Genomic DNA, 23,995 nt, shown 5'->3' with positions numbered 1-23,995 from the left:
AAATAATCTCTAGAAATGAATACAGAACCAAAGGATTTACCTGAAGAGGTGAGCAAGGCTTCCCTAAGGATGCCATAGTTGGGCCTCATGTTCACTTATTTATTCTTTCAAATACATATTTACTGCTGACAAGTAAATAGGTGATAGGGATACACAGTAAGCACTCTGCTTTGGATGAGAAAGCTGTGGCTAAGCCACAGGGCCCCTTCCCCTCTCTGACCCTTTTCTTCATTTATAAAACAAAGAGATTCATTTCCATAGTGTTGCACATAATATTCATTTCCATAGTGTTGCACATAATATTACTACACACACACACACACATAGTATAATATATACGTATTATATACATAATATTATGTGTACATATACAATTATATACATACTATTAACATAATATATAGGTACATATATGTATTTTTTATTTTTTATATTTATATCTTTTATATTAAAATATTAAAATATATTTAATAAAATGTACAAAAATTATATATATATATATATATATTTTTTTTTAAGTAGGCTCCATGCCCAGCATGGAGCCCCCCAACACACGGCTTGAACTCATGACCCTGAGATCAAGACCTGAGCTGAAATCAAGATTTGGGCCCTTGGGACGCCTGGGTGGCTCAGTTGGTTAAGCAGCTGTCTTTGCTCAGGTCATGGTCCCAGTGTCCTGGGATCGAGTCCCACATTGGGCTCCTTGCTTGGCGGGGAGCCTGCTTCCCCCTCTGCCTCCGCCTGCCATTCTGTCTGCCTGTGCTCGCTCTCTCCCCCTCTCTCTCTCTCTGATAAATAAATAAAATCTTTAAAAAAAAAAAAGATTTGGGCTCTTAAAAGACTGAGCCACCCAGGTGCCCCAATATTACTACATTTTTTGAAGTCTGTTCACTTCTCATCACCTCCATCATCATGGTCCTTGTCCAAGATGTCATCATCTTGTGGGTAGAAGCCAGAGATGCTGCTAATCATCCTCCAGGGCACAGGATGGACACTCACGATAAATAATCCTCCTGTTCTGAATGTCAATAGTGCCAAGGTTGAAAAACCCTAGATTAATTTAATAGAAGGCAAAAGAATTTGCTGGTCTGGAAATGCTATTCTTTCAACCACGACTTAGTGAGCACCTACTATATGCCAAACACTACTCTTAGACACTGGAGATATAGTGAGAAGAATAAAACAAGCAATCCCCATGCTCTTGGACTTACATTCTGGCGGGGAATACAGTTAGTAAACAAGTTAAATAAAGAAATCTGATCACTTAGATTGTGATAAATGCCATGAAGAAAAGTAAACAAGAGGAAGGGCAGAGCATATCTGGGAGAGGCGCCAGCAACTTTAGACAGGGTTGTCAGACAGGAAGTCTTCCAGGAGGAGGTGATATATCTAAGCTCAGAACCTCAGGGCAAGGAGAGGAAAACCATGTGAAGTTCTGAGGAAGGGGTATAGGCAGGGGAGCCAATGAAAACAAAAGCTGTAAGATGGAAATGACCTTGGGAAGGGAGGTTAGAGAGGTAGACCGGACTAGGCCATGCAGAGCCTTGTTGGAATTTTATTCTCAAGGTTATAAGGAATGAGTTTGAGTTTCTTCTAATCCTGATGGGAAGCCATGACAGAGTTTTAAGCAGGGAAGTCCCACATGCTGATATGTTCTGTGAGGTGAGCAGCTGTGTGCATTATGGAGTACTGGGGGCGACAAAGATGACAGCAGGAAGACCCCTCATGAGGCATCGGCAGCTGTCGGGGCCAGAGGTGAAGGGCTGAGACTGGGATAGTGGTGGAGGAGATGGTAGGCAAGGTCACAGTCACAAGGCTCAGGCAGGAGATTGATTCTTCCCCAAGCCCGAGAATCGTGCTAGATATTCCTTGTCATTTGGATTCTTTCCTCTGGGTGGCCCAAGTCCTGCAAAGTTGGGTTCCAGATTTAGATAAAGAACATCTAGATACATCTGGATCTTGTAAGTACAGATAGTGGGAATAGCTCTGTCTCTCTGTTTCCCCAGGCTCTGCACAGCATGCAGCTGAGAATTTTTACTTTCTGAATGAAAAGACTGTAACTATTTGAAAACATCTCGCCTTCATTTCCTAGAATTTTCTGCCATCATAAGAGGAGAGACTTAAAAGCAATTCAGGGGAAAGTGCAGCCCAGAGGTTGAGATACTGAGTCCTGACAATGTCATTAGAGTTTCTGGATCTAGTTGTGCCTCAAGGCATTGCCCCTGGGTTTTCCAGCTGTGTGAGCTAGTAAATCCTCCCTTTTTATCTAACCCAGATTGAGTTGTGATGTTTTCCTTTATGTCCCAAAGAGTCCAACTGATACAATTCTTTCTCCACAAACCAAAAGTTTACCATCTCCTTATAATGTACTTATAAGAAACAGGGGAAATGCTAATGAACTTATAGGAAACAGGGCAAAAAGAATAATAAAATTCAGAATGTTTTACAGAGAAGCCCCCTCCCCCCGCCCCTATAAGTGTTCAAGTATAACCATGTCATTTTATAGACGGGAAAAATCAACAGCTCATCAAGGAGAACAGTACCCCAAAAGTTAACCAGAGAGGCGGGCAGCTGAGGGCTGGTTCCAGGTCACAAACCATATCTATTGAGGCCCTCTCGGCAGACTTCCTGCCCAGAGGTGTTGAGATTTTTTACCTGAGGCTGAGTGATACCAAGTTAACCCAATTCACCCCTATAAATACAAGTGAATCCCTTCTCAACTGTGGTAGCAAGAGATGTATCCACTTGAAGTCAGTTTTTTCCTTCTTAAACTCTATAATACCAGCTATCACTTACTTAAAATCCCACTAAGTGTCCTCAAGTTTCTTGGCACTTCCAGGCACAGAACGAGAAGTTCCCCTCTACCCTCTCCCTCACAGACCCCTGGGAAGGAATAACTGCTTTATGAGGTAGTTACAGGGCCACCCAATGGCTCAAGGGAAATCATTGACATCTCTGAATGGATGTCACTCAGGACAACTCTTTGCTGTGGCCTTGCCCAAAGTTCCAGCAGCCCCGGGGGATTTTCCATCAGCTTGGACTCCAGTCTTCTTGCCTGCTTCTCTTTTGTTACACCCAATAATAATAATCATAATCACAAATAAAATGAGGCTCATGGTAAAATCTACCCCCCCGGAGTTGCTGGGAAGTCTGAGATAATACATACGTAATGCTTAGCACCCATGCCTAACACTAGGAAGTGCACACTCATATAACATAGTAGCAACAGCCACAATAGTAACAGCCAACACTGAGCGGTTACTCTATACCAGACACTGTACTAAATGCTTTGCATGTATCTGACCTCATTTAAGATTCTTTCAAGCTCTCTCACCCTTGGGCTGAATATGCTAATATAAAGACCTATTTGCTGTTGGATGATCCTTGAGTGACCAGATGTCTGATTCTAGTATCCATCCCATTCTACTCTAGCCTGATGAACTTCATTAAGCTCTGGGTTTTCTGGACCAGCTTCCTTAAAGGGTGAGGCCAGTTTTCTCACCAACCCAAATATTTATCGGTTCTTCTTCCATCTTTTGCCCACCACCTACCCATCAATCCAGCCATCTATTCAACCATCCATATACTATCCAACCATATAGCCATCAAATTATCCAACTGTACACCCAACCATTTACCTACCCACTTATCTATCAATCTATGTACCCACACAACCATCTTTTTTTCCATTCATTCACATATTCTATCCACTACCCATCTTTCCACCCATTCATACACCCTCCAACCATTTATCCACCCGCTACCTATTCATTTATTTACCCATTCATCTACCCACTCACCCATATACCCAATTACCTACCCACCTAGTTACTCATCCACTTATCCATCCACCTATCCATGCATCTACTTACTTACTCATTCTTCCCCCCACACAGTTATCCAGACCAAATATTCATGCGTCTGTCCACCGCTCACCTACGCCCCCATCCGTCCACCCATCCATCCACCCACCCACTCACTGGCCATCACTCTCTTGGCCACCACTCACTTGTCTTCTACCTACCATTTTAGAGTTTGTTATGACATGTATTGCTCTGTGGTAAGCTCCAGCTCCCTTCCTGGGAGGAAATATGGGTGCCCCCAAGGGTCCCACAGAAGGAGATAGGTAAACCTGCACATAGTCCATCAAACCCTTTTGTAGCCTGGACTTTGCCAAAGCCATCGACTCCCAGGGTCTGCAGCCAAAAAATGATGAAATACAGGGCATGGATGGATTGAGGCATGAGCTTCCAGCAAAGCAATTAAAAGTAAAGTAATATTTCTTCCCCGCAGATGGCCTGGGAACTCCAAGATGTGATGGAAAAGGAGCAAGTCAGCAAAAGGAGGAAATCAAAGCTATAGAGATTGGGAGCAAATGAACTGATTCCTGTAAGATAACATTTCATTGACGTCTAGCTCCCCTGTCCTTTAGGAACTGGTATCTTTTCTACCTTCTCTCCACTGCCCTTGTCCACCTCTTCCTGGTCTCATCTGACTCCTCTCTGATCTTCCTCCCCTAGTTTTTTTTTTTTTTTTAAGATTTTATTTATTTGACAGAGAGAGATCACAAGCAGGCAGAGGCAGGCAGAGAGAGAGAGAGAGAGAGAGAGAGAGAGGAGGAGGAGGTGGGCTCCCCGCTGAGCAGAAAGCCTGATGTGGGGCTCGATCCCAGAACCCTGGGATCATGACCTGAGCCGAAGGCAGAGGCTTTAACCTACCGAGCCACCCAGGTGCCCCCCTCCCCTAGTTTTATCCTTCCTCTAACCCAACCTCCCCACAGCTACCGGGGTAGGCTTTAAACAGAAGTCTGGCCAGGTCACTCCCCTGCTGATAAACCTTCATGACTCCTTGCCATCCAGGATAAAAGACAAACTCGCCCACAATGAGGAACAGACCACTTGTTCACTTAGTGTGTATTTCCTGCGCACCTACTATGTGTCAAGCTTATGTTGCATGCTGGGAATGAGGGAGTGGTAAAGCTAACCTTCCCTCCTGGAGATCATATTCAACTGGGAGGCATAAACAGAGACATTTAAAAATAATCTGATATTGATCATTGCTGAGAGGGAAATAAGAAAAGTATGAATGTCAGAATAACAGAAAGGAGGGAGGAGGGATGCTACAGGTGAATGATGAATCAGAGTAATCCCCAAGCCATAAGAGAGCAAGGGGAAGGGCATTCCAAGCTAAAGGTAGAAGGGAGAGCAGGTTCAAAGACCCTGGGGCAAGAGGGTTGAAGGAATTGGAAGGTGGTGGGTGTGGCCATAGCAGACTAAGTGAGGAGGGCAAGAGTCGTCCAAGAGGGAATAAGAGAGAAAAACAGAGAAGGAGAAAAATTACGTAGGTGAGGGCTGTGGAGAGGTGTTTGGATTTTATGTCAAGAGCCTTGGAGAGTCTTAAGCAGGGAGTAGCTGATTTGATTTTTACCTTTAGGATGTAAAAGGGTGTTTTAAAGACTTCTGAGTTCTCAGTTTCTGCTGTGGCCTCAGTCTTCAAACTGAGGACAATCATGGCAAGACCCCTCCCTCAGGGAGAGTGACGGCCCCTCTGACACAGGGCCAGCCCCAGATGGGCTTTGCGTCCCCTGCCTGTCATCCCCTCCACAGAGATGGGGAGACATCTGATGGCATTTTGGGTTTGGGGAGACAGATGCCAGAATTCTGAGTATTTCCTTCTTTCTCACATAGAGCAGGTCCTAGGGGAGATCCCAGGGCAAGAGGACAGCATGCCACCAACTCTCCCCACTCGGCACCATCTTTCTCTCTCTCACTCACACACACACACACACACACACACACAGAAATGCTAGAGCAACCAGAGGGGAGGGGAGCTACCACACCACCTCTGGTCTCCTGTATCTGGATGGAAGGGCAAGAACCGTCTGCTATATTGAATGGAAACATCTTATATGTAAAAAAATGTCACTGTCTTACTTGAGAGGTCTATCACAGCCAAGTTCAATCCCACCAGACCTGCCTCCATGCCCCCTTATAAACGAGGAACCTGATGCAAGGGACATTTACCTTGGGAAATTACTTTTTCATCTAAGATTGGAGAGAGAAAACAATTTTCTTTTTATCTTCCCCAAATCTAACTTATTTCACCTCTTCATTTTTGTATTAAAATAAATGCAGGGACACCTGGATGGCTCAGTTGGTTGAGTGTCTGCTCAGGTCGTGATCCCAGAGTTCTGGGACAGAGCCTTACCCCAAGCAGGCCACGGGTCACATGGTCCCCCATGCTGCCTTCTCAGCGGGGAGTCTGCTTCTCCCTCAGCCCCTCCCTCTGCTCATGCACTCTTTCAAACAAATAAAATCTTTAAACAAAACAAAGCCCCAAATACATATGTTACATATGTGAAGGACAGAGGACATCCAGTGAATTTTTCAAAAAACAAACAAACAAAAAAGATTTTTTTGTTTGTCTTACTTTGGGTTGTGAGCCTCCTATCCCAAGGTCCTCTATGGGCATCTGGGCCCTCTTTTGCCTACAGGAGGATTGTTGATAGAAAGATCCCGAACACAGTCTCAGGAGGCAGAGAGGGCTGCCCTCAACTCTTGTGGCTACTAACTAGCCACGTGATCTTGGGCAAGCCACGTCACCTCTCTGACCATCAGTTTCTCCATCTGTAAAAAATGGGTCATAATATATAGAGAAACGCTTGCCCTGTGACTGGATTCGAAAGGCCCTGTCCCAAAGCAGGCACACCGTGGGTCCTCTGTGCTCCCTTCCCAGAAACCAGCCTTGCCTTCGCGGACATGGCCGACTGTCAACCTGAATCACACTCAGAGGCAGTTCCATAAACAAGGATGGTTTAATACATTTCAGCACTTTTCCGTTCATTGAGATTATATGAAAATAGAATTCTTTATTAAAACAGCAAGGCATAATCATGACTGCTACACCCCCCCCCCCAAACACTGCACGCGCGCGCGCACACACACACACACACCACGCACACCACGATCAAGGACTTTGGCAAGACACTTGAACTCCCGGAGCCTGTTTCTCCATCCGGAGAATGGGCAAGTGGGCCGTTCCCAGCTCGCTGTGGGCGGGGCCAGCCGGCTGCCGGAGAAGGGGCGGAGCATGCTTCCTCCTCTTCTAGCCAGGGATGGTCGGGGAGAAGGTCTGGGGTGGTGCCCACCCCGCTGTAACACGCCAGGAAACGCTTCCTTGTCTCATTTTAAAACGGAGAAGAGCCAGGGCTCAGGCTCTGAGCCTCGGCGATAGGGGCCCAGAGGCCCTCCCACCGTTCCCCACCGCCTCCTCCCCTCCCGCCCCCGCAAATGTATTTTTCACAGCCACTTTCTATTTTTGGCAGCGAGTGATACATGTTGTCCTTTACTGGCTGCGGTGGAATAAAGTCCCCCCTTTAAAGCAAATTTAAAGTTGAAACAATGAGTCTGTTTTAAAGGAAAATATCTGGTAAACAACAATATGAAATAGAACACAAACAAAATAATAATGCCGATGGAAAGGAAACGCTTCATCCGGTCAGCCTAAGAGCATTTCTGACTTGCCTCCTGCACCTTTGTGGTTCTAAAGCGATGTCTGAAGAAATACAATGATGTCCCAGTACCTTCCTAACTAACCTGCAGCAAAGAGCTAACACATGCAACTTCCCCTCTTTACTCTGTATCTTATATTGATGTTTTTTTTTTCTTGAAAAGAAGAAAAGGGTGGGTGGAGGGAAGAAAAAAGGAAAAAGGATTAAAACCAGGGAGGGCTTAAAGCATCGGCTCCCAAGCTCTGCTTCAGTATCTTTGTACCAGCTGGGGCCGCCTGGTGGGAGAACCATCTCTTCCTAATGTCTGTGGCTCCAAGGAGGCACCACCTTTAAAAGGAATTGGCCTTTTTGGGAATGTGGGTGAGAACCTAGTCCTGGTGATAGGGCAGCCGGGACTTGGCAGTGGGGGCAGTCATAAGGGCTTTCCCCCAGCGCACCAGGGTACAGCCCCACACCAAGAGACCTTCCTGCATCTATTTCTGCCAGCCTTTTCCTTCCCTTCCAAGCCAGGAGGAGGCAGCTATGGTTGCCATGGAAACCGGCTCTGTCCTCCCACGGAAGGCTGCCAACCCTGATTTCCTGCAGAGTTAAGAAGCAGGCGGCAGTGGGGGTCACCCAGGCGTGAAGATGGGTTTCCCTGGGGATATCCTGCCTCCTGCCAATCACAGCGTCTGTCTGGGAATCCTGGAGGTGCCTGGAGGCTGAGGGCCAGGGAAGCCCCCAAGCCCTGGCGCGTCTCTGAGCAGAGACTGGGCCCTGGACCGTTCTGAGATCTCCTGTCCTCTCCTCCCTCCAGCTAGAGCTACAGGGACCGAGCTATGCGTGCATATGCATGTCTGTGTCTCAGGAGACGCTGCCAGCCAGGGGTGCCTCTGGCCCTGTCAGCTCTCCAGTGCGAATCGGAACTGGCCCTCCACCACCCCCCTTGAGCCCAAGGAACGCAGAGCTGCCCATCTACCGTGCACTACTGGGACAATAATTCCGCCAAATCCTACCAAGTCACATCACTTCTCTGAGCCCATTTCCTCATCTCTCAAGAAGGCCTAATCGTCCTCTCTTCACAGCGATGCTGCAAGAAGCAGAAATACAGAAATACTGTGCCTGTCATGGGCCTATAGAGAGTCCTCTGTAAGTATTATAATGACCTAATGTTCATTATAATACTTAACATCAGAATAAATGTTTCCAGGCAGTTTTTCTCTTTGACCTGTTTTTCTCTAAAGCCGAGGCAAATGCAAGTTTTTATCCTTAATCTGTCTGTTCAAAGGGTGGCGCAGCCAGGATAGGGGGGTCACTGGCCTGAGGACCAATGAGTAGGTTTCTACCACCTCCTCCAATATCACTTCTAAGAATCAGAACAGGGCTCTCAAACAGGAATGCCTTCAAGGGCCACGAGAGACTGTGAATGGAGCAGAAAATAATTTCCACCACGTGGAAACCCTCGTGAGCCAGAATGCCCATGGCCTGGGTAAGGGAGTGGGCTGTTGTGCAGCCCGGCGAACAGCTGCCCTTGGGAATATGGGCCCAGCGCAGCCCGCTCTTCCAAGTTTTCAAGAGAAGCTGGGCATTTTAAATGAACTCTCCCCCCAGATGACATGGTAACAACTCATGTATTTTTTTCATAAGCGTAGGCCAAATGAAACAGGTCTGCCAATGGACCATACGCCGCGCCTGGAGCTCCCAAGCTAGAACGTAGAAAACCTACACCTCTTTTTTTTTCGCTTAACCATTCCCAGGAGCCCTGGCTGGTTCCTTCCATCAGGACCATCCTGTTGGGACAGTCTTCCTTATTCCTTACTTGAGTCTCGACCCTGGGAAAGCTCTCCCATCTGGAGGCTTTACGTCTAGAACAGAGAACTCTACTCCTCAGAGCCTGGCCTTTGCAGGGGGCTCATGATCTGTACCTTGACCTTTGGGAAAACCTTCCTGACCTTTCCCAAGCGTCAATGTGATTGGAGAGATGAGGGATGTGTCTAGTAAATAGGGTGCCTAGGGAAGGCATATTCTAAGGGACTCCTCTGGTGTTGGCTAGTTTAATAAGAATTTGGGGACACAGCTTATTTCAATAGATACACCGTAAGGCCCTGATGGGCCCTTTTAAAGCCAGGATCTGCTTTGACTGGCTAAGGACTGGACCACAGCACTGTCAAGGACTTGGCCCTCTCGGGGAGCTGGGACACGGCAGAACTTGCGCTTCTGCCCTGCCTGCCCCAGCTTCTGTGGCTATCCTACAATGGCGGGGGGTGGGGTGGGGTGGGGAGCAAGGTGAGCTGGGAGCAGAGCCTCATGTGGAACTCAGTCATAGCTGCAGACAATTCATAGAGCTTTTGGTGTCCTTTTCCAGGACACAGCCTTCTAGGAAAAAGTCAGGAAAGTGCTGGCCCCGTTGGGTGGTCAAAGCTCCTGCACCCAGGGCGAACGTAGACACAGGAAGTTGGGTGATGGGGGCAGGCTGGGTGGAGGCATATGTGCGGAGCCCCGTCTGCTCCTGGAACTCAGGGCCGGATGCGGTAGCGGACAGGCACGTCGTGTTCCGGCTGCATCAGCCCGAAGCCGTACCTGCTGAGATCAAATTCAGGGATCTCCACGTCGGGGTTGATCAGCTCCAGGTCAAAGTGCACCAGCACGAGGAACACGAATCTGCAGAGAGATGGTGTTGAAGGTGTGCAGGACTGGGAGACGAGGGGGGCATCTCTGGAATAGGCAGGAAGGCAATGGTTTCCTCCTGAGTCTGACGCCACGTGGTTCCTGCCCAGCTGGAGTGCATGAGCCCCTCTCCGTCCACCTGACCCTGTGGCTAGGAGGCCTACCCACCAGTTCTGCCCCCGGGGCTGGGAGCAGAAGTGACAAGGGTTGACTCCACACCAAAGACAGCGTGGTGAGCACGAGACTTCCGGTGCGATCTCTGCCTGATGGCTTCATGTACCTTGAGTTGGGGCGGTGGAGTGGGGAGATGGAGAGAGCTTGGTCCCTGAATCTGTGTGGAGGGCAGGGGCTCCCACACCCATAATCCACTTAGTGAGCAGGAACTAAACCCCTTGTCGCAGGCCACAGGGGTCTGGGGGTCGTTTGTTATAGCAGCATCACCCGATGAGTCCTCCTGACTAAGTGACCCTTTTCGACTCCTGCAGACCAGAGTCCTCCTCACCCCCGGAGCCCCACCCAGCTCCTGGAACCCTTACTGTCTGCTCTGATGATAGAGCGAAGTCCACACTCTTGACAGCAGAGCTAGGCAAACATGGCTCTGCCTCTTGACCCTCATCAAGTTTCCTTCCCACTCTGGGCCTCAGTTTCCCCACCTGGTCAAAGGAAGTTAAAGAGGTGGGATGGATCTGTCCCAACTCTGAAGCTATAGGATGCTGGAGGGTGAGTTTAGACAGGGTGGGGAGTTCTGTTCCCGCAGCTGGATGGGGATCCCGGCACCTCCCCTCATCCAGGGGCACCGTCACAGATGCAGGTGATCTGACCTCCAGAGTCAGTATTGGACGAACCCCTACTAAGCAGTGTTGCAGTGAGGGGAGAGCAAATAACAAATTGACTGATTTGTTGAAATGCTAGGTGCCAGGCGCTGGGCTAAGCATTTAGCATCCCAGGTCTCTTTTTATCTGTCCAGAAACTTTATGAACTAGGACCTGCAGTCAGTTCTGTTACACTTTTGAACACGTGGGTCTGTTTCAACGTGACGGATGTACTGGGGCCCCGAGGAGGCTTCAGGCAAATTTCCTATTTGCTCATGTGTTTCGTGTATGAGAAGCACGGTGGACAATGCAAAGCCACACCAGCTGGACCCACTGAGCGGGCATCCACGCACCCACGCACGCACACACCTGAACTCTCCCAGAGAGCTCGGCTCCCGGGGCGGCTGGTGCGCCCCCACTGACACCGGGTGTCCGATTTCAGGGGACCCTCCTTCCACGCTTCACAGCACAGCTGCAACCCGCCCACCACCCGCTTCCACCAAGCTTCAGGTGGTTTTCAAGGTCAAACTTATGGCAGCACCTACGTATTTCTCAGCCCTGCAACACGTGTGAGCCTGTACGACCTTCTCCCCTCTGGGTTCTTAACTTGCACGTGGCACTTAGGAGGTTTTTTTGTCTGTCGGGTCCCAGCCCCATTTCCCCCGCAAATGCCTGTGGATTTTATTTCACATGGCCATGATTTTTAGGGATGTAACCTGCAGCATCACGGCAGAACAGGCTATATATACTAGGAGCTCCATTTCACTGCTGAGAAAACGGAGACCAATAGGTTAATGTAACGTGCCCATTCCCTTGGCACAATGCCGGCATATTGGTAATTACATAATAACTAGTCCTTATTAGATACCTACAAGGAGCCAGGCAGTGGGTTAAGTACTTCGCAAGACCCAATTCCTTTGTTCTGACACCCCTGGGGTATAGTATGATCAGTATCCCCAGCTGGACAGTTGAGGACCCAGACATAGCAGGTCACCCAGCTTATGGCCACACAGGGGGCGGCATAGGACAGGGCGGATGTCCTAACCCTGGCCTGATCTGTTTGCGGCCTGGGGGCCAATGCTCTTGGGATCCAGGGAAGAGAATTTATAAGGCACCCGGGTCCACAGGCATTAAAATAGCCAAGAGGGAACAATGCCGTTTGGCCAGTTCCTGCCGAGGGGGTCTGAACGTGCAGGGCAGCTGCAGACAGACGGCAGCGGTCAGCTGCACAGAACGTCCCGTGTTTAGTATTCGGACACCACGTTCGGAGGGAAGAGCTCACTGCCAGATCTGATTATTTCAAAAGAGACCAGAAATCTGGCTTTTTATGTGAGATCTTCTGATTCTTCAAGGTTAGCAGGCATTTCGAGCACACAAATAAACAGATCTGTGGGCAGGAGATGGCTCACAGGCCCTCTGGAGCCTCTGCCCATTTTTCTGGCTGAGAAGCCACGATCTCAGAAAAGGAGGGCGTGGGCCAGCGAGCTGGGGCAGGAACCAACCCCATCAGGCCCGCTCCCCCTCCCCCGCCCCCACACTCACTGTTTGATGCTGTTAATGGCGTAAGCCTTCCCTAGGCATTGGTTGTGCCCAGCTCCCCACGGCATGCTGTAATTTTTCAGTCGCTTCCCGTCCTTGTAAAAGTCTTTCTTCTCTGACCCATCGGAGCTCAGGAATCGGTTATATTTAAATACCTGGAAGAGAAGGAGGTCCATTTTCTGACTCTGCCCCCACAACATGTGTCCCCGAAGAAAATCTGTGTCAGGATGTTCCTCAAAGTGTTGTTTATAAGAGGAGTAGACTGAAAACATTGTAAAGGTCGATAGTGGACTGGTTAAAGTAATTACGGTGGCCGCTTAGGAGGCTGAGCTTGGTCTGTGTGTGCGCACAGAAATTTTTAGACCAGTTGCTGAAGTTTCGGAAGAGCGTGTGTTGTGTGATCCTGTCCACACACCTATCTGTTCCTATGTGCGTGAGTGTGTGTGTGTATGTCTACAAAGACATAAAAATAACTTAAAGACTGCACTCCAAACCGTTGTCAGGGAACTCTACGGAACTGGAAAGTAAAAGGAATAAAGGAAAATTTTTACTGTTAAAACATAAGTGCCTGTATATTTCTACTTTATAAGCATATATGGCTTAGGCAGTTTAAAATTTAAAGATTAAAATGATTTTTAGAGGTGCCTGGCGGGATCTGTCAGGGAGCAGGCAGCTCTTGATCTCAGGGTCACGAGTTCAAGCCCCGTGTAGGGGCACAGAGGTTATTTTAAAAATTTATTTTTAAAAAAGAGGATGCCAATTTCCTTTGGTTACATTGTAGAATGGTGAGGGGAGATTGTATCTGAGCACAGGACTTGGCACGGAGGAGGTCGTGAATGAAAGGAGAGTGGAAGGAAGGGGAAGGGATCAGTGGACGGAGAGACGGACGGGCGAGTTGATGGATGGGTGGGGGGGTGGACAGATGGACAGATGGGTGAGCGGATGGCTGGAAAGGGTGGGTGGGGTGGATGCCTGAATAGGTGGGTGGGGGATGGGAGGGTGGGTTGGTGGATGGAGACACAGCACAGGGCCTGGCACACAGTAAGCACCCAAATCTGTTAGAAATTATGAAAATTTGGCCCATCTCAAAGTCCAGGGAGAGAGAAAAGTGTTGAGAAGCGGACACTGTAACATTCCAAAAAAAGGAAAATTGCTCAGCTGGCGCTTACAGAGCACTCTACGTGTGCCAGGTACTGGGAAGGCCTTTCTTACATGTTCTTGTTTAATCGTCCTGACAACCCTGTGAGGCAGGTGCTATTATGAGGTCCATTTCACAGGTGAGAAAACAGAGACACAGAGAGGTGAAGTAATCTAGGCATGGTCACACAGCAAAGAGCAGAAGTGGGCTGCCACTCAGATCTGACTGGTCCCAAAGCCACCGATTTTCCTCCCGCGGTCTCGTGTATGTAATTTACCTCTGGGTCTGTGTAGATTTCCGGGTCTTTCTGGGGGCTCAGGAAGGGAAAGAGGAGGAGGCGGTCTCCACGTCGCAGGCTGAATTCCCGCCCATCTGCCATGGGCAGGGCCAGGTCCACCACAACCTCCCGGGTGATGAAGGGCGCGGCGGTGAGCCTGAGGCTCTCACTCAGCACACTATCTGCACAGGCAAGTACCAGGAAGGGTCAGCAGCTGTCTCCTCACACACTCACATGCCACCCTTGGCCCTCATTTTACAGAGGAAGGTGGGCAGGCTAAGAGAGGGTGTGTAACTTGCCCACCGTCACACAGTGAGGCCACAAAAGGCCAAGTGATGAGATATGATTACTGTGGTCCTCAGAGGGATGTGAGGGTTTGGGTCTGACTCTAGGAGAATCTGTGAGGGACCAGGGGAGCCAGGGAGATATCAGAGCAGACTAGGGGAGAGCAAGGCCATCGATATTGGTGGTTTCTGTCTGCCCAGCTTACAGTCCCCATCTGGACATAGCTCCCTGGTTTTCTTCTGGGGACCATGGCCTCTCCAGGTCTCAGAGGTTGGGCTGTTGACTTTACTCCCAATTCCAAGGGCTCTGTGTAATTGGCCAATCCAAGCAACCCAAATTTTTAAAAAATTGGGTTGGACTTGGTTCAGGTGGACATATAATTCAAAGACAAATTCTTGGGACTTTGGGTACCATTGTTGCAGAGAAGTGCACCTTCCCACCCTCTGCAGGCCCGAGACTGGAGCCAACCTGGCAGAGCAGGGCTGAGAGGGAGTATTGAGCTCTGTTAAAGCACCTGGATCCACCTGTGCCTGAAGCTAGCTATCGTCTGAATTTTCTAGTTAACGCCCTCAAAAAAAGTCCTTCCTCTGCTTCAGCCAGTTTAAGTGAGGTTTTCTGCCAATAGCAACCACAGATTGACTGAGTCCACGAGTCCCGGGCAGCTGAGAGAGGGGCACAGAGTTTCCAGGTATAAGAAGATAGGAGGTCTAGGGGGACCCTAGGTCAGAGGACGCCAATGGACTCTGGACAGTGGGAGTCCGTGCTGGGAAGGGCTTAGCGTGCCCACAATGACCGAGTCTTTGGAGCTAATTTGGAGGGTTTGCTTCTCTCACCAAGCACAGGCATGCTGTCCAAAACCTTCTGGGGGAGGGTAGTCATCTGCGAAATGGGCTGCTCTGCTCTGGAGAGGAGCTGCTCGAGCTCTCCACGAACAGCCGCCAGGGCCTCGGGATTCTTGAGGAGGAAGAGCAGAAGCCAGAAGGCAGCAGGACCCATATTCCCCTGCAATGAGAAGGAGCCCGTTAAACCACCAACACCGGCGTGGGGTGAGAGCTGACCGGTCTGTGCCACAAACACAGCCCAGGCCAAGGCATGGAGGTTCCCATGCCTGCCAAACATCTAGGCATGACTCATGTTTATCTTCGGCTCAGGCTGTGGCCCAAATATGCTCTGGGGCTTTGGTGTAGCCCAATGTCGACCTCAGGGCTATTCTTGGCATCCTTGACCTTGAGGAAACTCATTGATCTGAGCTCACACAGGTAATCTTCATAGCTAATTGGTGAAGCAGTGTCAGAAGTAGGAACGAGGTGTATCCCCTAAGATTGTGGTTAACATCTGAGGATAAGGGCATCCTCAGCCACAATACTCTGCCCTTCCCTGTATCCATGCCCCTCGCAGGGGACTTGGCACTTCCTCCCAGTCACTGTGAATCAGTGATTCGCTTTGGCCAACAGAATGAAGCAGAATTGACAGAGCACCAGCAGGAAGTCTAGGTCTTGAGAGACCTTGTGTGTTTCCACCTGCCCGGCTGGCTTGCTGGTCCCGCAAGGAGGACGCGGGACTCACGGGGCAGCGCCGGCGGTCCAGCTGAGCTTAGTGGAGAGCAGCTGACTCCCAGCCGACCCACAGACACGGGAGCTAAGTAAGTGCTCAGTGGTGTATGCCACTGGGTTTTTGTGACTGGCTGGTACACAACAGCCAAGTGACGTGACATCCGGACAACTACTTTCAAATATCTGAGTGTTGCGTATGAAGCAAGGAAGCCATCATCAAGGGGGACAGCGAGAGCCCATAATTTCTTGAACATAAAAATTCCCAATAGTTTAATAATCAGGAAAACGGATAAAATTTCTTGCTCCAAGACTTCAGCCTTAGCTGAATGTTTTAATATTCAGGTATTTAGCATGTGGCTACGATGTGTGTGGGGTTCCCTGAAACGAGCTCCGGGCATGGGTGGAATAGCAATTCACCTCGGTTGGGGCGGAGACGAGTTTGTCCACCATCCCATCTCGATAACGTTAACAGTCATTACACACCATGTTTCCCCGGTGACTCTATTACACGCATAATCGCACGCAGACAAAAGGACATTTGCACGAGGATACTGATCACAGTGCTGACATAACAACAAAAGAGTGGAAGCAATCTCGATGTCTATCAATAGATCGATGAGATAAAGGATAATCGGTCCTCCCGATGGTGATGGTGATACAGGACGTCGTTAAAGGGCTTTGCATCGGTGTGTGTACTGACGGGACCGTAGCTGAGGCGCACGGAGGCATTATGGGGACGGCGGCTTCCCTGTGCTCTCACTTGTGGGTACGTTTCATGAGGGATCATATGAAGAAGCACAGACCAGCTCTTCAAGGAGCCTCTGGGACAGAAGCAGGAAGGACAGGGGGTAGGTACTGATTTCCACCGCATCTGTCTTTTTAAACTGTTTGACTTTTTTTGAATGGATGCAGTACTTTTTTAAACCAAAAAAAAAAAAAAAAATATTTTTAGAGAAAGAGAGGAGGGAGGGGCAGAGGGACAGAGAGAATCTCAAGCAAACTCCCCGCTGAGCACGGAACCCGCCATGGGGCTCAGTCTCACAATCCTGAGATCATGACCTGAGCCGGAATCAAGAGCCGGATGACACTTCACTACCTGATTCGCCCAGGCGCCCCTGGATACGGTACTTTTAAGCAAAACAAAAATGAGTGTTTCATAGTGATCTGCAATGACCAGATCAATGCAATGAGGAAGGCCCATGACACCATATTAAGTAACATTAAAAATGTGGATTTTAAAAACTGGGTGATCTTCATCACAGAAGAAAACATTCAGAACAAGGTAGTAAACAAGAGCGCCAGAGCATCGACAATGGGGACACAAATTCTGCTTTTTTTCTTTAGCTGTGAATTCCATAACAAGGAGGTACCACGTTTCCTCACTCAATCCTCCCTTCAAGCAGGGACCATTTTCACCCTTTTCCATGGAAAGGAAAACTACACACTCCCTAGTCTCTGCTTGTGGCCCAGCACATAGTAGGGGACTCAATGGCATCTGTCAAATAAATGTCTATGTCCCACAGCAGCCTGGGAGGTGGGCTGGCAGAACTCTGGGCTGGACCAGACAGAGCTGGGTTCAAATCCCAACTCCCCCCTTTCTATGATTCTGGGTGAGTCTCTTCCCTCTCTGGGTCTCAGAACCTCCTTGAGGGGTGCCTGGGTGGTACAGTTGGCTAAGCATCCAACTCTTGATTTTGGCTCAGGTCATGACCCCAGGGTTGTTAGGTCGATTCCCACGTCGAGCTCTGCACTCAGTGTTGAGTCTGCTTGAGACTGTCTCCCGGGGCGCTGGGTGGCTCAGTGGGTTAAGCCTTTGCCTTCAGCTCAGGTCAGGATTGCAGGGTCCTGGGATCGAGCCCTGCATCAGGTTCTCTGCTTAGCGGGGAGCCTGCTTCCCCCTCTCTGCCTACTTGTGATCTCTGTTAAATAAATAAATAAAATCTTTATTTTTTTTTTAAAGATTTTATTTATTTATTTGACAGAGAGAAATCACAAGTAGGCAGAGAGGCAGGCAGAGAGAGAGAGAGGGAAGCAGGCTCCCTGCTGAGCAGAGAGCCCGATGTGGGACTCGATCCCAGGACTCTGAGATCATGACCTGAGCCGAAGGCAGCGGCTTAACCCACTGAGCCACCCAGGGGCCCCATAAATAAAATCTTTAAAAAAACCTCTGTCTCACTCTCCCTCTGTACCTCCCCTCTCATCTCTCTCTAAAATAAGTGAATAAATAAATCTTAAAAACAAAACAAAAAAAACCTCCCTCTTGGTAAAAAGGGGATAACATGCTCACTCCTGGGGTATCCACAAGGGGCCTGAGACCAGATACAAGCAACTTCCACATGCAGGGCACAGACTAGGGGCTCAAGCCCTCACTGTCTCCAGTCACCTCTACACTGCCAACTCCCAAATACACCCTCCCGGCACCCTTCTTCACCCTCCCCCACCCTGTTCGAGAGCAAGGGGGAACTCAGGTCCAGAAGACACAGGCAAGGTCACTTGCTGTCCATCACTTAAATAGCCAGGGGAGGGTAGGTGATAAATAATTCAGCCTTGGGTTAACTCAGTGCAAAGGCCATTTTATCTCGCCCAGACAGTCTGGTGGGGGCCCCCGCTGATTGATTACGAAGTAGGAGGGGAACAGGAGGCTGCTCAGTGATCTCTGCTTTCAGGAAGAAGCTGTGGCAAGTTAGGGAGGCGGCGAAGGCTGCCTTCTGCCCACTGCACAGACGTGTGAATGTGCATGTGTGCGTGTGATCACACTGCTATAAGAAATCTTGAATTCACTATCCTGGAAGCTGAGTCTCCCATAGGGCCTTGCCTCAGTTTCCCCAAGAGGACATGTCCATCTGTCCTCATCCCTTACCCCTGCAGCCAAAGTCCATTCACCCAGGAGCACCTGTCCTCCGCTCTACTTTTTCTGTGAATGGCGGTAGCTGGCCTCCAGGGGGCGCTCAAAGTGTGCGGAGCGCAGTTCGCGGAGACTCCCGAGTGCCACTTTGTGGCCACCTCATCAGTCATTCGGAGTGGGGACACCTGCAGCCCTGCCTGCCCGGCATTCCCCCCTTGCCTGTGGGTAACAGCCCCATTTTCCTTCAAAGAACTACCTCTACTTCACTTCGGTCATCTGAGGCTCACCCACCTGCCTAGACCTCAGCTGTGGCCATGGGCCCTGGGCTGGGCCACTGGGAACGATGCCCTCAGAGTGGACGTGTGACCCCGGCTGGGCCAGTGAGCACCACACTTGGGATTTCTGCAAGAATCCCAGGGAAGGAGAGGTCCTCCTCCTCAGGGGCTGCCCAACAGCCAGGGGCCACGGGGACTTTGTTGCCACAGCTGGGGAAGCCCATCTGGGGTTGGAGCTGCTGCAGAAAAAAGCAGAGCTGAAGGATGGGAGATCATAGACCATCTTTCTTTTCATTTTTTATGATTAAGAAATATTTTTTTAGGGTCAACAAGATTGCCCGTTGCCCAAAGGCTCAGAGCTGAGAGGGGAGCCTGGACTGCCGTGGGCCTGGTGGGCAGACCTTCATGAACTCCTCTCTCTGCCCACCCAGTCCCCTTGGATCTCGGCCCAGCAGGTGGCCCTTTAGGGCCCTGGATGCTGGAAGCTTCCCTGACCCCTCTATTATTCCTCCTGACTTCACTCCGATCGGACACCAGGAATCTTAGTTATACTGTTCTGCCTCTTTCTGCACCTGGCTTCTGGGTGGCTTCCCTCCTGTCTCCCTCCCAGCCCCCTGGCCTCTCCTCCTCGGCCTCCTGTGTGCGCTCACCCCCATCTTCCTGACCCCCACAGCTGGAGAGGCCCAGGGCCTGGCCTCCATCCACCCAAGCCCCCTCTGTCTCCAGTCACCCCTACACTGCCAACTCCCCAATGCACATCTCCCTCCTCCTGGACCTTAACCCTGAACTCCAGATTCTTCTTTACTCGAGGTATACCTCCCTACTGCCCACTCAGTTCTCCGTTTTGAGCTCAGCACACCCAAAATCAACCCTCTGAATTTTCTACCCCCAGACTTGCCCCTTTCCAATCTTGCTCATCTGTTCACAGCATCTTTATCCTTCCTGTTAATCAGACCCAAACCTGGAGGCGTCCTCATTGATGCCCCCTCTCAACGTCCCGTCCAACAGCAAATCCTGTTGGCTCTACCCGGAAGGGAGTCCAGAATGCATATACTCGTCCTCTGGGCCTACCCTGGTCCAGCAGCATCGTCTCTTGCCTGGATACTGCAGTGGCCTTATCTCTAGTCTCCCTGCTTCCCCTTCTCCACTACAGCCAATTCTTAGGAATGTAGCCAGAATGATCTCCCCAAAGCAGATGGCAGGCCATGTTGCTCCTCTTCCAAGCCCTCTAAGAATTCCTTTCTTAGAGTTAAAGCAGGGCCCTGCATGGTCTGGCACCTGCTATCTCTCTCATCATCTTCATCCCTGCCTCAGGGCCTTTGCACTTGCTGTGTCCCCAGCTCAGATACCCTCATCCTATGTATCTATATGGCTCCCTCACCTCCCTCCCTTTGAGTTTCTGCTCAGATGTCATCTTCCTGGTGAGGCCTTCCTTGCCCACCCTATATAAAACAGCCTCCCCTCACTCCTCTCTGCTAGACCCTCCCCTGCTTTATCGTTTCTCTGCAGAACTTGACTGTATTTTAATATGTTTACTTGTTTATCAGTTGTTCTCCCCCCCAGAATATCGGCTCCATAAGAGCAGGGATCTCTGGTCTGCTCACTGCTCTATGCCCAGCTTCTAGAATTTTCCCACTGGCACACAGTGGGCCCTCACTAAGTATCTGTTGAATGTGTCTCCTGAGCTCTAGCTATCTCCAAGCACAGTTCCAGGCTTTGCATCATCCCTTCCTCTCCTCCTCACCACAGAACCTTGAGGAAGGGACTGCCGTTTTTGTTTTACAGTTGAGTAAATTGAGGCACCAACTTTAAGTGATTGGTTTGCCAGGGAGTGGCAAAGTCAGGATTCGAATCCAGGCAGGGTGCTCACAGAGCCTGTGCCCGAAACCACTGGGCTACTCAGCATCTTGGCCCTCTTGTCAAGACTCAGGCTCTCGAAGTGTCTTCCCACCTGCTTGGATTCTGCACGCTGCCAATGGCTCCGAGTCAGAGTATGTCCTGTCCTCAAGTCCTGCTCAGTTCTCCTGGCCCCGCCAAAGGCTCTTCCCCAGACTTTCTGCCATTCAAGCCCCCAAGCCAGTGTCCAGTTCTGCTGACAGAGGTCATTTGGCAAGGGATGCTGGGGGCACTTTGGAACTCCAAGTCTCTGCCCATCAATATGTTATTAGGCACTAATGGGGCCCCAACTGCTGATTAAACCCAGCCCTTGCCCCTCGCCAGTCTTTGTCTGCAAGGACAGTTAATGGCTCTGAGAGAAAACTAAAAATAAGCTGCAAGTCGATGGGAAGGGAATTACCCGGAAACATCAGTCTGTGCAGCTGTCCCTGTGAGGAGGGGCCGAGAGAAGGAGCGGGACTCTGGGGTCCAGGAGAGGGCAGGAACCAGGCCTCGAGAGGCAGCATCCTGATCCCCACTCTCTCCCCAGTATCTGGTCCTTTACCACGTCCACTGGCGCTGTCTTCTCTGTTTCCAGAATCCTCATCACCTCCATGGCCACCACCTAGTCTTACCACCATTGCCTCCTTGTTGGTGTCCCTGCTTCTGCCTTTGCTCTCAGATCCTGTCCCACCTCTGCTTAGAACACTCCTAGGACTCCCAATCTCACCCAGAGAAATATTCCAAGTCCTTACTTACTGGGACCCATACGCCCTCCATGATCTCCTCCCTCACTCCCAGCACAACCCCTTCCTGCTCTGCTTCAGCCACACTCAACTCCTTGCTGTTGCTCAAACACAGGGTATGAGACAACCTCAGGGCCTTTGCACTTGTGGTCCCCCCACCCCGGGAGGGCTCTACTCCCACCTCCCTCCCAAGCTCCCAATTTAGCTCTTTCTTACCAGCCAGACATCTCCTCATTCAGAGAGTCCTCACCCACCCCCTTGGCTACAGGAGACCACAGGATCTCTATTCGTGACTCCATTTACACCCCGCATATCCACATCTAAAACCACCCTATATATGCGTTTCCTTGACTCTCTGCCCCACCCCCACAGCCAGCAAAAAACATAAGCAACAGAAGCAGGTCTTTGAGGCCTATGGGAAGTACTCAAAGGAAATTTTACATAATTCTTCAAAATGACTGTTCTGCATACTGCAAAAATGTCAAGGTTATGAGAAACAATGAAAGGCACAGGAACTGTTCCATACTGAAGAAAACTCAAAAGACAGAATGACTAAATGTACCGTGTGATCCCGCACTGGCCATCGGACCAAGATGAGCCATGAAGGACATTACTGGGACAACTAGCAAAACTGGAAGAGGGACCGTCTATTAACTAACGATCCTGAATCTGGGTTAATTGTCCTGCATGTGATCATTGTACTGGGTTCTGGAAGGAAAAATTCTTGCTCCCAGGAACGTGTGCTCAAGTAATGAGGGGTAAGAGCCATGATGTCTGCAACTTATTTGCAAATGGTTCAGTAAAATCATCACAGTAGGACGGGGGGGGGGCGGGGAGGAGGGGGAGGGGAGAGGGGGAGAGAGAGAACACACGCAATAAAATGTTCAAAATGGGGAAATCAAGGTGAAGTGGATGTGAGTGTTTATTAAACTTGTCGCACAGCTTTTCTCCCAGTTTGACCAAACTAAAACCAAAACTGAACACCGAATGACCCATCCTGTTGGTGCTAACGGTCTGGCTGTCTGGAAAGTCAGGGATCTGACGGCTGGGTCTGTGGTCACACACCCACGCCCACACTCACGTGGACAAACGTTCACAAATGCACATTTGTACACACACACACACACGTGTGCCTGACAGACACACAGGCGCTCACAGACGCAGCCACACCTGCGCGGCCCCGTTCGCACGCCCACACCCACCTGCGTGGCCCAGAGCTGTAGCACCATGGCCCGGGCCTGCATGTCCTCGGACGCGCCTGTCTCCTCCAGGTGCTGCAGGTAACTCTCCAGCCAGCTGCTCCGCTGGGCCCGTGTGGCCAGCCTGGCCGGGGACAGCAGCTTCCACAGGCGACCTTTGACTCGGCACGCGTGGTCCTTGTCCCCTACGGGGCCAGAGCACAGAGGCTGGAGGTTACGGATCTCCCGCCAGCCCAGCCCAGGGCCCCCCAGCCCGATGTCCCATGAGGCCCAGGGTCTGCTGGGTGTCACTTCTCGGGGATGCAGAAAGAGGCGCCAGGGAAGGCCTTGAAATGCTGAGCTGTTATTCCCTGTCTCCCCGGCCCCGGTGGACAGGAATGAAGGGCTTGGTCAGTACTACTCGTCCCTGTGTCTCTCACACGCGGCCCGCAGTCGACGCCCCCTCAGTATGCCTTCGGTGAATGGTGCTTCTTACGCCGCACGGGAAGGAACACGGAACACAGGCAGCATGCTTCCCTTCCCAGGCTCCAACCCCAGAGCAACGCCAGCCTGTGCTCACGGGGGGACCCTATGAGCAGACTCCGCACGGCGGCATTCAGGAGACACTGGGAAATAATCTAACTGCCATCAGGTGGGGACAGACGGGTTTGGGGTCTCACATTCAACTACCTCCAGGGAAGGCGGGGAAGATAGATAAATGAGAGAGGAGGGCCAAGAAGGGGCCGTGGGAAACAAGAGAGGCGGGGCGCCTCTTCTCGGCCTCACCGGCCTGATGGAGAAACCCGGCCCAGCATGGCCAGGGAGCCCAAGCTTTTAGATGATAAAACTCCAGATGTTCATATGGAATCTTCCCATTTTTTCAGGTTACTGTCTGAGCAAGAACTGTGCATCACGCCGCAGGCCACAAAAGCATCTCGGAAGGTCAGCTTTGGCCTGCGGATCGCCAGCGGGTGGTGACCATGAAACAAACACGGGCGGGTCACGCTCTGGAGGGCCGTGGTGGCGGTGGAAACCATGTACAGATCCAGATGGGTCCACAAGGGCAGACTGCCAAGGGTGTGAAGCCGGGTACTTATTATGCATACGCTGTGTTAACGCTACAGGACGATGCTGTATTTACACGTGTGTATGCAAATGAAAGACTGGGTTCTTCCGAAATCGCCCTTCGGAAAAGCGGATGTTGCTTTGGATTGTTACAGGATTCCCAGGCACTAGGAATTTCTCACAGCTGTTTGGAACCACAAAGCAGTGTCTCAGGAAGACCCATCTACCCAATGGTTCTAAACTGGGTTGCA

At 50.4% G+C, this 23,995-nt stretch overlaps 1 protein-coding gene across 5 annotated transcripts in view; it reads right to left on the bottom strand.

Moving 5' to 3' along the window:
• Positions 1–6,795: 6,795 nt before the first annotated feature.
• PTGIS (prostaglandin I2 synthase) overlaps positions 6,796–23,995 on the bottom strand; it is a 42,447-nt gene continuing 25,247 nt past the window's right edge. For all 5 annotated transcript variants that reach the window (XM_044262858.1, XM_044262862.1, XM_044262857.1 and 2 more), the window contains 5 exons: positions 22,704–22,885; positions 15,041–15,209; positions 13,923–14,104; positions 12,511–12,662; positions 6,796–10,150 (listed from right to left, as the gene is read on the bottom strand). In XM_044262858.1, coding sequence (XP_044118793.1) covers positions 10,006–10,150; positions 12,511–12,662; positions 13,923–14,104; positions 15,041–15,209; positions 22,704–22,885 — 830 coding nt within the window. In that variant the 3' untranslated portion in view covers positions 6,796–10,005. The remainder of the gene's footprint in view (positions 10,151–12,510; positions 12,663–13,922; positions 14,105–15,040; positions 15,210–22,703; positions 22,886–23,995) is intronic.

The sequence above is a fragment of the Neovison vison genome, chromosome 8 (genome assembly GCF_020171115.1).
Source record: "Neovison vison isolate M4711 chromosome 8, ASM_NN_V1, whole genome shotgun sequence".
Classification (NCBI taxonomy): Eukaryota; Metazoa; Chordata; class Mammalia; order Carnivora; family Mustelidae; genus Neogale; species Neogale vison.
This window is presented reverse-complemented; position numbering and strand designations above follow the sequence as displayed.